A 17,258-nucleotide genomic window follows, 5' to 3' on the forward strand; every position below is an offset into this window, starting at 1 on the left:
AGATGCAGATGTCTCGCTAGATTTGCATGTCCACAGTGCAGATGTTGAGATTGAAGATGTCCCGATCAACCTCATGAATTTTGGACCCCACAAATGTGAACAATTAAGAGATGAGATGGCAAATAATCTTATCCTATCATTGTTGTGGAAAGTGATTGTGGAAGAAGCTTGACATCATACAGAGAGTAACCTGTCTATGCTGTATAGGGGAACAGATAGGCGTTTCTGTGGTCGCAGATGTGATTTCAGGATGGTATGTTGATGAAAGGTCACAGACCTGAAACGTTAACTTTGCTTCTCTCTCCACAGATGCTGCCAGACCCGCTGAGTATTTCCAGCACTTTTTGTTTTTATTTATGGTATGTTGCCTCCCTGGTGCAAGGGTCATGGATATCACCGAGCGGCTACAGAGCAAGCTGGACGGTGAGGGTGCACAGCCAGAGGTCGTGGTCCACATTGGTACCAACGATACAGGAAGAGGGATGAGGTAATGCAGGCTGAGTTTAGGGAGCTAGGAAAGAGATTAGCAAGCAGGACCTCAAAAGGTAGTAATCTCTGGATTATTCCCAAGGCCACATGCTAGTGAGTATAGAAATAGGAGAATATACCAGATGAATGCGTGGCTGGAGAGATGGTGCAGGAGGGAAGGCTTCAGATTTCTGGGGCATTGGGACCGGTTCTGGGGAAGGTGGGACCTGTACAAGCCAGACGGTCTACACCTGAACAGGACTCGGACAAATATCCTTGCAGGAAAGTTTGCTAGTGCTGTTGGGGATGGTTTAAACTAGTTTGGCAGGGGGTGGGAACCTGAGGGCAGTTTCAGATTGGACGATTTCAGGACAGGGAATGGGAGGCAGAAAATTAGCGAGTGACTCTGAAAGACAGAAGAGGCAAAGGTTAAAAAGTGTGCAGCACAGGAATTTGGCAATGTTAAAAGGTATTTATTTAAATGCAAGGAGTATAGTACAAGGAGTACAGTAAATAAAGCCGATGAGCTGAGGGCACAGATAGATACATGGCAACATGATATCGTTGCTAAAACGGAAACTTGACTTAAAGAGGGGCAAGAATGTCAGCTCAACATCCCTGGATATAAAGTTTTCAGGCAGGATAGAGAGAGAGATAAAAAAGGAGGGGGTGTAGCATTATTGGTTAAGGAATCAATAATAGCTTTGAGGAGGGATAATAAGCTAAATTAATCATCAAATGAGGCCATATGGGTTGAGCTCAGAAATAAAAAGGGGGCAGCTAAATTACTAGGAGTGTACTATAGATCCTCAAATAGTGAGAGGGAGATAGAAGAACAATTATGGAGGCAGATTTTGGAGTGCAAAAACTATAGGGCAATAATTGTTGGGGATTTCAACTACCCCAATATCAACTGGGATACAAACAGTATGAAGGGCACAGAGGGAACAAAATTCTTGAACTGCATTCAAGAGAACTTTTTTAGCCTGCATGTAACAAGCCCAACGAGAGGGGGCTGCAATTCTAGATTTAATCTTCAGTAATGAAGAATGCTGAAGTGGATGAAGTAGCAGTGGATGACCATTTTGGAGATAGTGACCATAATACAGCTGGTTTTAGCATAATCATGGAAAAGGACAAAGATAAAACAGGAGTAAAAGTTCTAAATTGGGGGAAGGCAAATTTTATGAAATTGAAAGGTGATCTGGTGAAAGTAGACTGGATACAGCTACTTGAAGGAAAATCAGTGGCAAACCAATGAAAGGCATTCAAAAGCGAGATGCTACAGGCACAGTGTAGGCATGTCCCCACAAAGATAAAGAGTGATACGGCTAAATCTAGAGCCCTCTGGTTATCTAGAAGCATACAGGGTAAGATAAAGCAGAAAAAGAAAGCATATGACACTCACAAAAAACATAATACTTTAGAAAGCCTCGAGCAGTATAAAAAGTGCAGGGGTGAAGCAAAAAAGGAAATTAGAAAAATAAAGAGAGAACGTGAAAAATTATTGGCAGGTAAAATCAAAGAAAGCCCAACTATGTTTTATCAGTACATTAAGAGCAAGGGGATAACTAAGGAAAGGGTAGGGCCTATCAGAGATGTACAAAGGAACATATGCATGGACGCAGAAGATGTGGGCAGGGTTCTTAATGATCTTTTTGTCTCTGCCTTCACAAAGGAGAGGGATGATGCAGACATTGTAGTTAAAGAGGGGTGTGAAATATTAGATACGATTAGCATAATGAGAGAGGAAGTACTAGAGGGTTTGACATCCTTGAAAGTGGATAAATTGCCAGGGCCAGATGGATTGCATCCCAGGTTGTTACAGAAAGCCAAGGAGGAAATAACGGATGTGCTGAGGATCATCTTCAAATCCTCACTGGACACGGGTGAGGTGCCAGAGGATTGGAGGTCTGTGAATGTTATACCATTGTTTAAAAAGGGTGCAAGGGATAGGCCAAATAATTATCAGTCGGTCAGTCTGACTTCGGTGGTGGGTAAATTATTAAATCAATTCTGAGGGACAGGATAAACTGCCACTTAGAAAGGCATGGATTAATCAGGGATAGTCAGCATGGATTTGTTAAGGGAAGGTCATGTCTTACTAACTTGATTGAATTTTTTGAGGAAATAACAAGGAGGATTGATGAGGGTAGTGCAGTGGATGTGGTCTACAAGGATTTTAGTAAGGCACTTGACAAGGTCCCGTATGGCAGACTGGTCAGTAAAATGATACAGGGGAATGTGGCAGGTTGGATCCAAAATTGGCTCAGTGACAGGAAACAAAGGGTAGTAGTCAACGGATGTTTTTGCGAATGGAAGGCGGTTTCCAGTGGTGTTCCACAGGGCTCAGTGTTGGCTCTCTTGCTGTTAGTGGTGTATATTAATGATTTGGACTTAAATATAGGAGGCATGATTGGGAAATTTGTTGATGACACAAAAATTGGTCATGTAGTTGATGGTGAAGAGGATAGCTGTAGATTCCAGAATGATATCAATGGTTTGATTGAGTGAGCAGAAAAGTGGCAAATGGAATTCAACCCAGAGAAGTGTGAGGTAAAGCATTTGGGGAGGGCAAACAAAGCAAGGGAATACACAATGAACGGGAAGATATTGAGAGGGGTCGAAGAAGTGAGGGACCTTGGAGTGCATGTCCACAGGTCCCTGACAGTGACAGGACAGGTAGACAGACTGGTGAAGAAGGCATATGGAATGCTTTCCTTTATTGGCCAAGGTATAGAATACAAAAGCAGGGATGTAATGTTGGAACTGTATAAAACGCTGGTTAGGCCACAGCTGGAGTATTGCGTAAAGTTCTGGTCACCACATTACAGGAAGGACATAATTGCTCTGGAGCGAGTACAGAGGAGATTGGACCGGCTAGTTCTTAGAACAGAGGAGGCTGAGGGGTGACTTAATTGACGTGTACAAAATTATGAGGGGCCTAGATAGAGTAGACAGGAAGGACCTGCTTCCCCTCGTAGAGAGGTCAATTACCGGGGGCACAGATTTAAGATGTTTGGTCGAAGGATTAGAGGGGACATGAGGAGAACATTTTTCACCCAGTGGGTGGTGGGTGTGGAATTCACTGCCAGGAATGGTGGTGGAGGCAGAAACCCTCAACTCATTTAAAAGGTACATGGACATGCGCCCGAAGTGCTGTAACCTGCAAGGCTATGGACCAGGTGCTAGTAGGTGGGATTAGGTTGGCTGGCTAGTTCTTTTTTGGCCGGCGCAGATGTGATGGGCTGAATGGCCTCCTTCTGTGCTGTAATTTTTCTATGGTTCTACGGTTCACTTTTTAAACAAAAGGTTCATTTTTTAAAGACAAAGTCCGTTTTTCATAACTTTTCAGAGTTAGTCCATGATCGTTGTATCACACCTCTGGTGTGTAGGAGACACAATCTTGTAAGGAGACACTGAACACACGGCCTGCTGACAGAGCACACACAGCAGCATGGACAAGACCTGAGTAACGTGTAGAGCTCATACAATGTAAACGGTTAAGGTAACAGTTAAGTTAATAAACAGTGTTGTGTTGAACCTAAATATCAAGCCTGCATCTATCCTTAAGACTCATTGATCTGCTTTGCTTAAGACTCAGTAATCTAAGATGCAGAGGGATCTGGGTGTTCCAGTGCATGAATCGCAAAAGGTTAGTTTGCAGGTTCAGCAAGTAATTAGGAAAGCTAATAGAATGTTATTGTTTATTGTGAGGGGAATTGAATACTAAAGTAGGGAGGTTATGCTTCAGTTATACAGGGCATTGGTGAGACCACATCTGGTGTACTGTCTACAGTATTGGTCTCCTTATTTAAGGAAGGATGTAAATGCATTTAAACAGTTCAGAGAAGGTTTACTTGACTAATACATGGAATGGGCGGGTTGTCTTATGAGGAAAGGTTGGCCAGGCTAGCCTTGTATCCACTGGAGTTTAGAAGAGTATTAGGTGACTTGATTGAAACATATAAGATCCTGAGGAGTCTTGACAAGGTGGATATGGAAAGGATGTTTCCTCATGTGGGAGAATCTTGAACTAGGGGTCACTGTTTAAAAATAAGGGGTCACTCATTTAAGACAGAGATGAGGAGAAATTTTTTCTTTCAAAGGGTCGTGATTCTTTGGAACTCTCTTCCTCAAAAGCGAGTGGAAGCAGAGTCTTTGAATATTTTTAAGGCAGAGGTAGACGGATTCTTGATTAGCAAGGGGGTGAAAGGTTATCGGGGTTAGGTGGTAATGTGGAGTTGAGGTTACAATTAGATTGGCCATGAACCTGTTGAATGGGTTAGCAGGCTCGAGGGGCCGAGTGGTCTACTCCTACTCCTAACTGGTGTGTTCGTATGCTTAACAGCGCAACCCTACAGCAATCATTACTATTTACAGTAGGCTGAGAGAAATGTAACTGTAAATGAAAGATCTTCCTGGGTCATAATAAAAACAGAAAGAGCTGGAAATAGTCCACAGGTCTGGCAGCATCTGTGGAGAGAGAAGGAGAGTTACCTGCCGGAATTTTACGCCACCCCAACGAGCCGAATGATGATGTGGGGGGCAGCGTAAAATGGAGCGGGAGGCTCCGAGAGGCTTTCCCGACCCACTCCCGCCCCTCTTTACGCAGGGCGGGGGGTGGGAGGCAAACAATGGCCCACCCGCCCCAGGCCAACCAAGGCCCTTAAGTGGCCACTTAACGGCCACTTAAGGGCCTTCGTCCGCCTCCACGCAGATTTTACACATGGCAAGCGGGCGTCTTGGTAAAGCCACCTCTGAAAACCAGGGTGCACAGGGTGCCTGATGGAGGGCCGCCCCCGGCTACCCCAACCACCCCCAGCACCCAACATGCCCCCCCGTCCCCCCAACCGACCACCCTTGCCTCGCCAGGGCCCGACCGATTACCCCCGGCAAGGCAACCAAAACCTACCTGCCTTCACAGCTCCATGTCTTCGGCTGGGCTGCATTCCCAGCGGAGGCCACCGCTCCCGGTGGTGCTGCTGGGACCAAGAGCTGCCAGCCCGCTGATTGGCTGGCTGCTCAGAGAGGCAGGACTTGCTCCCTCATGCAGATAAGTCCCGCCTTGAAACAATTAAAGCCTGGGGACCCGTAAATTGTGGGACGGATCCTCAGGTGAGGCGGAAGCGGGTTCGCCACCGACTTTTCAGTCGGTGGCCGGCTCCCATCCACCCCCACATGAAATCCCGGCCAACATCTCAGGTCTGTGACCTTTCATCAGAACTTCCTGATTACTTGCCTGTCAGTTCCCCTCTCAGTGTATCCACCCCTTTTCTGTGCATTAAAAATGTCCGGCTTATCTCTCCTCAAAGGCTTCAGGCAGACTCTCCGATTGAAAGACAGGTTGACAAATACCTTTAAGAAGTGACAATGATCAAGCAGATTTAAATAACTGTCTGTTCACTTCAAAAGAAAACTGCCAAACATGCATACATATGTGAACAAATCCCACACAGTGCTTGTAATGAAATTAATGCATTAGAAAGTATTAGAATGCATTACTCCCTCTCCAATACCAGGCACAGACAAACCAACTAAAACCTGTTTACTTGTATTTTGTTTCTGTAATGTCTCCAAAGCATTTCATATATTTTTTCAGTGGCGATGTAAGGGTTGTCAAGACAACAACCAAGGTACATATTGTATCACGACAGCAATCTTTCAACCAGACACTCATTTAGAGAAATATTTTAAAGAAAACACGACACAAGTTCAAGTCTGGAGTTCAATATTTTTTTCATTTTATTTTAGGAAAAAACATGCAAATTTTATACAGTTGTGCTGAATTACCTAATTACCATTTAATCACTGGTAAGAGTCGACACAGATTTTTCATTGCTGTTTTGACAAAAATAGTAATTACACCCATCCAGATCAAAAAATACTTAATTCACCAGTCACAAATATAAATTTCTTACTTATTATTTACTGAAAAATATATCAATATCTTTGTATATTTGTTACAATCTACATTAATTTTTATATTAAAATATAACATCAGGAAAAACTAAGAACAAGAAAATGGCATTTGACTCGATGTAGTTTATTTCTCTAGTAGTCTATCTCTCCCATTATAAGATACAGCTATATTTTGAACAATATTTTTGTCTTTACTAGGCTAAATGGTATGTCATTCCAAAACATTAACACACTGATTAAAGAGCTTCTTCCTTAAATCAGTTTGTACTATTTTAAATTTATGTCCTTTGGTATGACTTTCTTCAAAGTCATATGCTGGCAATCTTATCTATCATTAATAGGGTTCCACTTAACCATCTTCTAGAATAAGAGCTGATAGAAAGTAAAATATATAGAATTGATTTTCTAAGTTAAAATATTACCTACACAATTTTAAATCATACAATAAATGTCTGTTCTTGGTATGCTCAGACTGTGTTTACGTATGCTGAATGCAAAATGTATTTGTACACAGACATCATTGAATGCCTCACTGACACTGGTATTACAGATACTACTATACCAACTATAGCCACCTTTGTAATACAATAAGTATTGCGCTGATAGATAAAGACTGGATTGTACGTAGGAGACAGTTCTTGTTGATAGAAGATGACGATGAATCGATTTCTAAAAAAAAAGTAATTTTTACCCTTCAATTACTCAACTGCTTTTGAAAGTCTCAAAATGCATTGTTGTCATCACTAATGATCAATAGCAGAATTAACCTGCTATGGACTCCACTTACCTTGGATAGTAATTATGCCAACTGGGACTGGGTCTGTTTTCCCTCCTGTCAGCCCAATTCCCAGGCTCCTCACTTCACTTTCTGTATGTTGCGAAATCCAAGCTCGGACTAATGCGGAATTTTCAGCATCTTTAACAGTTTGAAGGTTGACTCCAAGCAAGTTTTTCAATTCGTCTGGACTGAGTTCCTGAAACAAAAAGAATTGTGCATTACTTCAAGGAAATAGGTAATTTTTGTACCCTGCAATTTGTCTTATTAATGCTGCATATAAAGTTAAAGTGCTGAAAAATAATGAAAATGTAAGGAAGAATTAAAACTAAAAGTAAAAAGACTTGCATTTATATAGTGCCCATCACAACTTCACAGCCTGTGAAATACAACCTACAAACATATTCGCTGTCAATTTATTAAACCCCAAGTTCAAATTTGAACCTAATTTTAAAATTTGCTCCAATATGGAATGATTAGTAATGGCATGATGAAACTAATGAAGATACTGCTTTTAGAGGTCATAATTTCAGTCAAGCCCACCCCACTGCATTCCGTCCCTCACCATTTTTTATAAAGATGCTAGCTCTTGGTGTGGAATCCAGAGGTTGCAGACTTCCATAACCTGACTTGTGCAACCATTCTTCACATATGAGCTTAGACAGTGAGTATTAGCAGGATATTTGACTGTGGAAGACCTCACCGTATAAGGACAAACTCAATCCTGTCTTCATCACACACACACACACACACACACACACACACACACACACACACACACACACACACACACACACACACACACACACACACACACACACTTAATCGATTCATAAATTTGCGTTTCTCCATACTTTTAATTCTTCGGGATTCAGTGCCAGGAATACGCCGGGGTCCATGTTGATATTGTTGGCAGCAAGAGTCTGTATTTGAGCAGTTGTTGCACCACCTTCAGAAAGATGAAAACAACTTGTTAAAAAGGAATGGCACTGTACCTAAAATACAAGCAAAATATTGCAGGTGCTGGAAATCTGAAATAAAAACAAAAAGTGCTGGAAATACTCAGTAGGTCAGGCTGCATCTGTGGAGTGAGAAGCAGAGTTAATGGGCTGGATTTTACCATAGGCGCACGGGACTTCGCCACCGACGTAAAATTCGATGGCGAACCCACTTCCGCCTAGCCCAGGGATCCGACCCACATTTTACGGGTCCCCGGGCTTTAACTGTCCCGAGGCGGGACTTCCACCCGCCTGAGGGAGGAAGTCCTGCCTCAGTGAGCCACCAGCCAATCAGTGAGCCGGCAGCTCCTAGTCCCAGCAGTGCCACCGGGAGCGTTGGCCACTGCTGGGGCTGCAGCCCAGCCGACCGAGGAGGATGCCATGGAGCTGGGATCCAAGTTAGGTTGTCAATGCCTTGTCAAGGGAATGGGGCGCGCCCCAGCGATGCAAGGGTGGTAGTTTGGTGGGAAGGGGGGGGGGGTGGCGTCTTGGGTCCCGGGGGTGGGTTAGGAGGCAGGTGAGGCCCTCAATCGGGCACCCAACATGCGGAAAGGGCAGCAGCTATCGCTGGGCAACCTTTCACGTCCCTAACACCCCCGCTTGCCATGGGTAAAATACCCATGGAGGCAGGTGAGGGCTCTTAAGTGGCCGTTAAGCAGCCACATAAGGGCCTTGATTGGCTGTTTCCCCCCTCCCGCCCAACCCCTGTAAAGTTGGCTGGAGGCGGGAGCAGGGCGGGAAGGTCTCCTGGAGCATCCCGGTCAATTTTACCCTGCCCCCATGCCACCATTCGACCCGCTGGGGCAGTGTAAAATTCTGTCCAACGTTTCAGGTCGCTGCCTGACCTGCTGAGTATTTCCAGCACTTTTTGATTTTATTATGGCACTGTAACCCCTGTACAATTACATTAAAATGTACAGACCTTCCTGTACACAATAAGCTTTAGTAATGATGTGATGATCATTAATTCTTTAGTGAGCGATTCTCTTCTCACGTTGACACAAAGCATATTGCCACTTGTGCTGAAAGTTACTGTTCAGCATTAATAAGGAAATAGGTCTGAAGTTCAAATAAACCCATGTGCAAAATTGAAAAAACAATTGCCTATAAGTGATTTGGAAACAGTAGTTCAATCTCATATTAGAATTTTTGAGTTTCACTCTTAGCGTTTATTATCAATAGAGTGTCAAGATTAAGTCAGCATCAAGTAACTATTATTCTTTACTTCACTGCAATAACTCTATCTGTACAATTAGATAAGTATTGGGTGAGAGGGTCAGCTTCTCTTAATAAAAAAAAAGGCAGAATGTCTCTTTTACTCCGTTGTATATTTGGATTAATTGCACATTTCAAAAATACTTGACAGATTATTAGTTTTCTGCTAATTGTGGGAAAAATTGATATTCTCCATTTCTTTAAAAAAAAGTCTCTAAAATTTGTATAGTTTAGTGCAGAAAATGGGCTGGATCTTACCAGCCCCTCGACTTCGTGGATGATGGTGGGGAGGCCCGTACAATACTTGCATGAGAGGCCCGCCACAGCGCACGACGCCGTATGGAGTTCCGAGGCAAGAGGGAGAAGCCAAATTATCAGGACAGGAAGTGGGGGAGCGGGCAAAACAATCCTTATTGGCTATGGGGCTGGTGGGAAGGGGTTTAAGGTCAAAAGGAATGAAGTTCGGGGGGAAAGGTTGTGAGTGAGAATGAATTTTTTGGGGGGACTGGGCATAAAATTAAATGTTCATTCATTGGGGGGGGGGTGGTGATGGTGGGAGAGGGGATTGCAGGTGTGCACCAATTATCACAACATTCCTGAAACAAAGAGGTACCTTTAAACATGTAAATTTCTTCTAAGGGCTTGAAGCCCTTTTAAAATGGCGCCAGACGCCATTGCTGGGGACTTGGCAGCCGCCCCCTCTACGTCATCGAGGGCTGCCGTTCCACCCCGTAATATTGCGAGAGCTTTGCGGCAGCGCTTCCGTGTCGAAGGCCGCTGACTTCAAAGCGTGCCGCCACGGAGCGCAGTGTGCTGATAAAATTCAGCCCAATGAATCTAGAATTCAAAACAATTTCTCTATTGTGATTTACCGCAGTCTCAGTATTACTTACCAAGGTATGTCTTCATCTGGTTGTAGTAAGTGACTGAATCACTATTTTGTTTCTCAATTATGCTTTTTGCTTTGTTGTATATTATGTTTTTCTTTGATTGAGAGCATGAGGAAATATCCAACGGGGTTGCATTGCTGTAGGAAAATGGTTACAATAGACAATGAGTAATGTTACGTTACTCATGGAATATTAAGTTTTACTAATACAATATTACATTCTACTAGTCAATTTCTCAAAGCATTATTCAGCGTCAGAGTTTTCATGAGAACATCGGTACCAGTCGTGTAGTATTACTGGCCCACTAATTTATCAGCATTGGGGGTGGCCATGGTAGTGCTGGGATGGATTCTCAGGATTTAGTAATACCTTGAGGTCGGCACCTACAGCCTGGAAGCACTGGGAGGGGGCTCTCGGGTTTCTAGGAACACTGGAGAGGGAGATTAACACAAGTTTAAGATTTTGGATCACCAGGAGAGGGACTCTGAGAACAAGAGGCATTAGGGAGAGAGTTCATAAGGTCTGAGACTATTAATAGTTATAGGGCGGGGGGGAGCACTGGGAAAGTGGAGTAGAGGTTTGTGGGTGCAGGCTGGGAGAAGCTTGAGGAGGAAGAACCTGAGGTTGGGGAATGAGCCCGGCCAGGTTGTTGAAGTTTCAGTAGGGGACTACTTTGGGAATAGTGATCACAATTCCGTAAGCTTTAAAATACTCATGGACAAAGACGAGAGTGGTCCTAAAGGAAGAGTGCTAAATTGGGGGAAGGCCAACTATACCAAAATTCGGCAGGAGCTGGGAAATGTAGATTGGGAGCAGCTGTTTGAAGGTAAATCCACATGTGATATGTGGGAGGCTTTTAAAGAGAGGTTGATTAGCGTGCAGGAGAGACATGTTCCTGTGAAAATGAGGGATAGAAATGGCAAGATTAGGGAACCATGGATGACAGGTGAAATTGTGAGACTAGCTAAGAGGAAAAAGGAAGCATACATAAGGTCTAGGCGGCTGATGAAAGACGAAGCTTTGAAAGAATATCGGGAATGTAGGACCAATCTGAAACGAGGAATTAAGAGGGCTAAAAGGGGTCATGAAATATCTTTAGCAAACAGGGTTAAGGAAAATCCCAAAGCCTTTTATTCATATATAAGGAGAAAGAGGGTATCTAGAGAAAGGATTGGCCCACTAAAGGACAAAGGAGGAATGTTATGCTTGGACTCAGAGAAAATGGGTGAGATTCTAAACGAGTACTTTGCATCGGTATTCACCGAGGAGAGGGACATGACGGATGTTGAGGTTAGGAACAGATGTTTGATTACTCTAGGTCAAGTCGGCATAAGGAGGGAGGAAGTGTTGGGTATTCTAAAGGGCATTAAGGTGGACAAGTCCCCAGGTCCGGATGGGATCTATCCCAGGTTACTGAGGGAAGCGAGAGAGGAAATAGCTGGGGCCTTAACAGATATCTTTGCAGCATCCTTAAACACGGGTGAGGTCCCGGAGGACTGGAGAATTGCTAATGTTATCCCCTTGTTTAAGAAGGGTAGCAGGAATAATTCAGGTAATTATAGACCGGTGAGCCTGACGTCAGTGGTAGGGAAGCTGCTGGAGAAGATACTGAGGGATAGGATCTATTCCCATTTGGAAGAAAATGGGCTCATCAGTGATAGGCAACATGGTTTTGTGCAGGGAAGGTCATGTCTTACCAACTTAATAGAATTCTTTGAGGAAGTGACAAAGTTGATTGATGACGGAAGGGCTGTCGATGTCATATACATGGACTTCAGTAAGGCGTTTGATAAGGTTCCCCATGGCAGGCTGATGGAGAAAGTGAAGGCGCTTGGGGTCCAAGGTGTACTAGCTAGATGGATAAAGAACTGGCTGGGCAACAGGAGACAGAGAGTAGCAGTAGAAGGGAGTTTCTCAAAATGGAGACGTGTGACCAGTGGTGTTCCACAGGGATCCGTGCTGGGACCACTGTTGTTTGTGATATACATTAATGATTTGGAGGAAAGTATAGGTGGACTGATTAGCAAATTTGCAGACGACACTAAGATTGGTGGAGTAGCAGATAGTGAAGGGGACTGTCAGAGAATACAGCAGAATATAGATAGATTGGAGAGTTGGGCAGAGAAATGGCAGATGGAGTTCAATCCGGGCAAATGCGAGGTGATGCATTTTGGAAGATCCAATTCAAGAGTGAACTATACAGTAAATGGAAAAGTCCTGGGGAAAATTGATGTCCAGAGAGATTTGGGTGTTCAGGTCCACTGTTCCCTGAAGGTGGCAACGCAGGTCAATAGAGTGGTCAAGAAGGCATACGGCATGCTTTCCTTCATTGGACGGGGCATTGAGTACAAGAGTTGGCAGGTCATGTTACAGTTGTATAGGACTTTGGTTCGGCCACATTTGGAATACTGCGTACAGTTCTGGTCGCCACATTATCAAAAGGATGTGGATGCTTTGGAGAGGGTGCAGAGGAGGTTCACCAGGATGTTGCCTGGTATGGAGGGCGCTAGCTATGAAGAGAGGTTGAGTAGATTAGGATTATTTTCATTAGAAAGACGGAGGTTGAGGGGGGACCTGATTGAGGTGTACAAAATCATGAGAGGTATAGACAGGGTGGATAGCAAGAAGCTTTTTCCCAGAGTGGGGGTTTCAATTACTAGAGGACACGAGTTCAAAGTGAAAGGGGAAAAGTTTAGGGGGGATATGCGTGGAAAGTTCTTTACGCAGAGGGTGGTGGGCACCTGGAACGCATTGCCAGCGGAGGTGGTAGATGCGGGCACGATGGAGTCTTTTAAGATGTATCTAGACAGATACATGAATGGGCAGGAAGAAAAGAGATACAGAAGCTTAGAAAATAGGCGACATGTTTAGAGAGAGGCTCTGGATCGGCGCAGGCTTGGAGGGCCGAAGGGCCTGTTCCTGTGCTGTAATTATCTTTGTTCTTTGTTCTTGACCAGTAGCTTTGCAGCACTGGAGGTTACTGGAATTTGGCACAATTGGAGGCAGCAGGGTCTAACGCTCCTGTGGGGGAGGGGGCCAGGAAAATAGGCCCCAAACTGCCGTTAGTCCTTTTCAAACCATCAACCCCTCCCCCACATCCCGTGTTCCCACATGTCATGCATCCCCACTGTCACTTTGTCCATTGTCAATTGGTTCCTATCTTTATTTTCTTATCGTTAAGCAGTAGTGGTAATCTGCCCAAGGGCAGGTCCTTTGCTCATTTCTCCACTCCTCACGGTCCTGTGCTTTCCTCTTCAGTTCCTCATAAGAATCTCCCATTTTTTTTAAACTTCCGTGAGAAATGAGCAATATCACTAGGGAAAAGTACATGAGGTGGTTTCCTGTTGCCTTCCTCATGTGTGTTTTAAAGGAAACACAAATCCTCTTCCTGAAGGATCCTCTGCCTGTAAGCAGCCATTGTCTCTCATGGTTCTAGCTCTTCTGCCATCAGCACCAAAAATTCACTGGTTCCACCATTGGCCATGGCTTGTAACCCTAAGCATGGGACCCTTACCTGGGCCTGGGATAACTCACAAAAGAGCAGCGACAACCACCTCCTGAGGTCTCAAACGACCCTGCTACCCCAAGTCAAGTATTTAAGCACAAATGTTCTGTTTGTTAAAACTATGGCCTATCAAATTATGGGCTGGAGGTGCACAGTTTTCTGATATGGACTCCTAGGATGCCCCACAAGTACAATATTAGCAAATTTGTAGAATTATTCGGTCTTTACTAAACATAACTTTCCATAAAAAAACAAAAATTTCCCCATAAAATGTTCAAAGTTCGTCAAGCTTTTTCATGAAAAACATGCATTACACCTCAAAATGGTCAGATTTGTTTCAACTGAATCAAAAGCAATGATCAACGAAAAAAAAACTCTATAAACAGTCTGTAGATTGGACCAAGGCGCTCAGAACTAATTTAGTCCCTATTTCCAAGTTGGACATTCTTCCCTTATTTTTACATATTACGTTGGTTTTCTATTACTTGTTAGACAAAAAAACTGAAGGACAATTTGGGAAGCAGAGGAACTGGTTGTTGGTTCAAACAAGGGAGATTCAGTGCTCTGCAGACAGAGGGGCAAAAATCAGGTGGTAAAGCATCACCAATGGCGGGAGTAAATACAGTAAGACAACTCCGCAGAAACAATTATAAATGTCGACTTAGAAGTTTAGAACAGAAGTGCATGCAGATGAATCTACAATAAGTTGCTGAATTTTGTATTGGATAATGCTATTTGTGTACGACTGCATTTGAGGCTTTGTTTATACTAATCCATTATGCCCACTGCATTATTGTGTGGCTATGGTACAGCTGTGTTGAAATAAACTAGTCTCTTCAGGCAACAAAGTCAAATTGCAGTAAATTGAAGATTCCAAGTTCAATTTGCGGTTAATTTTGTTACCAAGGGAACTTTGCAGATTAGGCAGTGCTTGCAAATTTCCAGCTCCCAGGTTAAAAGAAACCAATGTAAAATGATTTCTTTTATACTGTTTGAAGTATGATGCACACATACAATGTAATCATTTTAAACACAGAGGACAAGTAATTGGCTCTCAGAGTCCTGGATTTTTTTCTTCAGAGAAGGAATACTTACCTGATATCAGTGGGACTGATTGTCTGGAGTTGGCTTTCATCAAGAAGACACAACACCCTTCCGCCAATAACATTCAATGCAGTGGCATTTAACATTCCAGATGTGGTCAAGTATCTCAAGATGATGGCTTTGCTCTGAATGTTGGAAGAACAGAATGTTAAGAGAATGGCTGCAGAGGCAGTAAGCCAGCTTTCATCTTACATCAAGGTGAAATTCAGGTGCCATGAACTTCAGCAACTTTCACCTTTAATTTACATTTTTTTGTAGTGTTTAGTTTGTTACTAAGTTTCGGGCTGTTGGTGCTGGAGAGTACTGCTGTCTGTTGTTGTAGTTGTAGCATAGCTTGGGCGATGTTGATAAAGTCTCGCAGTCTGGATAAGGTCAACTAATAATTCTTTTATTATTTACACATCTCTATTTAAACTCTCCACAAGCCTCTCTAGCTAGCATCCTTCATGCTGCTACTCTCTTCTTCCAAAACCTATCATCATCACTACAGTGGGAGGGGTCACTCTCACTGTCTCCAGCATTAACCCTTTCAGGTCCTTATACTACAAGTATTTCAATATTGACACAGTTAGCACTACCACATCAGTTATGATCAGTTGCAGAATTAAGGCTCCCTCTCATCTAATCCATTGAAGTGACAACATGAATCTCAAAGCAGCATCCCCTTCTGTATTAAAAGAGCATTTCAATTTCTTGTTGGAGCAAACCTGATAGCCTGTTTGGTTGAGATTACCAACATGTCAAATAAATAGCAACTTTGAGCTGAATATCTGCACCCACTGAGAATTAAATTAAGAATGCCAAAATCAGTTTCACAAAGAAGGTTTAGAGCTTGGATTAGATTTGAATTTAGATCTTAGAGATAATGAATTGTAAGCTCTATCCGCATTATTCACTTCACCGATTGTAAATATGTTGGTGGGAACATTAATATTAAAACAGTGATCTTTGAAGTAGTAAAACTCCCTCCCTTAGTCACTAAGCCATCAGCAAACTGTAAAACACGCTTGGTTTTCATCATAGGATGTTAACAAAAAGATAATTAATGCTTGCACATATAATTCCTCTGTCTGCTAAATTTTGAAAGGGTAGCAAAGAAATTTCAGTATAATATCAATTCAACTGCCCCCAATCTAGATTTCTCTCATTCTCCTATATCTCCACGTATCCAGAAACAACTAAGATCCCAGCCTAAATTGCCTGAGTTTCAAGGCAGACTTGCTTTGAACCAAGACAATTTGTAAACTTAATTTTTTTTGTTAAAAGTTTCATTATGGTTACTGTACCGTGTTATCATTCTGGCTGTTTGGCAGCACAGCTGAGATGGTCTCTAGTTTGGTTATATTCCAACTGCTGATTTCAGTAGAATTATACACCACAGCAATGAATCCCAGCAATTGAATCTTCTCTTCTGGTAGCCCATTTGGATAAATCTGTTGCAAAAAGACCCAAAGTTATAACCTTTGTTCACATCATTGTACATGATTTGGAAAATAAATAAGGGACCAAACTTTTGATCCTTCCTGATAGGCAATAAGAAGGATAATTGCAGTTTCACAGAAGAAAATATTACACTTAACCAGAAATGTCCTCCTTATGCTGTAATTTTTAAAACAATGTTTATATTTCACAAGGACACCCTCAATTAAGGTCTTCCACCATATTTGGCTGCACTGGTGATGTAAATTAAATGGAGCATCTCCTAATGCCTTGCAGCATCTTCTTTGCCCCCAGCAAGGGTGAGTTTCTGGGGATCTCATTGACCAGGGGATTCCAGTTTTTTGCATGGTTCTTGTGCTGGGCAACTCTAGATTAACCACCAGAGCACTGCCCTTTATGTCTGTGTTGGAGCCACTCTCAGACATTCGCTGTAAGTGACACTAAAATACCCAAAGAGCCTAACCTTATTTCACATTGGCAACAAAATAAATATGAGCACAGTGGCGCAGTGGTTAGCACCGCAGCCTCATAGCTCCAGCGACCCGGGTTCGATTCTGGGTACTGCCTGTATGGAGTTTGTAAGTTCTCCCTGTGACTGTGTGGGTTTCCGTCGGGTGCTCTGGTTTCCTCCCACAGCCAAAGACTTGCAGGTTGATAGGTAAATTGGCCATTGTAAATTACCCCCAGTGTAGGTAGGTGGTAGGGGAATTGAGGGAAGGTGGGGATGTGGTAGAAATTTGGGATTAATGTAGGATTAGTATAAATAGGTGGTTGATGGTCAGCACAGACTCTGGGCCGAAGGGCCTGTTTCAGTGCTGTATTTCTAAATTAAAAATAAATTAAAAAATAAAATTTCCTAGCACATGTACTACTTTCATCTATTAAAAAAAGGGGGGGACTGAAAGGAATACTTGGAAAAGAATAATTTCTCCTGTCCTTCC

General features: G+C 43.0%; 1 protein-coding gene across 1 annotated transcript in view; it reads right to left on the bottom strand.

Moving 5' to 3' along the window:
* Window positions 1-6,196: 6,196 nt before the first annotated feature.
* The window catches only part of LOC137383598 (uncharacterized), a 193,722-nt gene continuing 182,660 nt past the window's right edge, over window positions 6,197-17,258 (bottom strand). The window contains exons 113-118 of the mRNA XM_068056755.1: window positions 16,164-16,310; window positions 14,869-15,002; window positions 10,272-10,405; window positions 8,020-8,114; window positions 7,178-7,364; window positions 6,197-7,059 (exon numbers count right to left, since the gene is read on the bottom strand). Of these exons, the coding sequence (XP_067912856.1) occupies window positions 6,956-7,059; window positions 7,178-7,364; window positions 8,020-8,114; window positions 10,272-10,405; window positions 14,869-15,002; window positions 16,164-16,310 (801 nt within the window). The 3' untranslated portion in view covers window positions 6,197-6,955. The remainder of the gene's footprint in view (window positions 7,060-7,177; window positions 7,365-8,019; window positions 8,115-10,271; window positions 10,406-14,868; window positions 15,003-16,163; window positions 16,311-17,258) is intronic.

The sequence above is a fragment of the Heterodontus francisci genome, chromosome 24, assembly GCF_036365525.1.
Source record: "Heterodontus francisci isolate sHetFra1 chromosome 24, sHetFra1.hap1, whole genome shotgun sequence".
NCBI classification, from domain to species: domain Eukaryota; kingdom Metazoa; phylum Chordata; class Chondrichthyes; order Heterodontiformes; family Heterodontidae; genus Heterodontus; species Heterodontus francisci.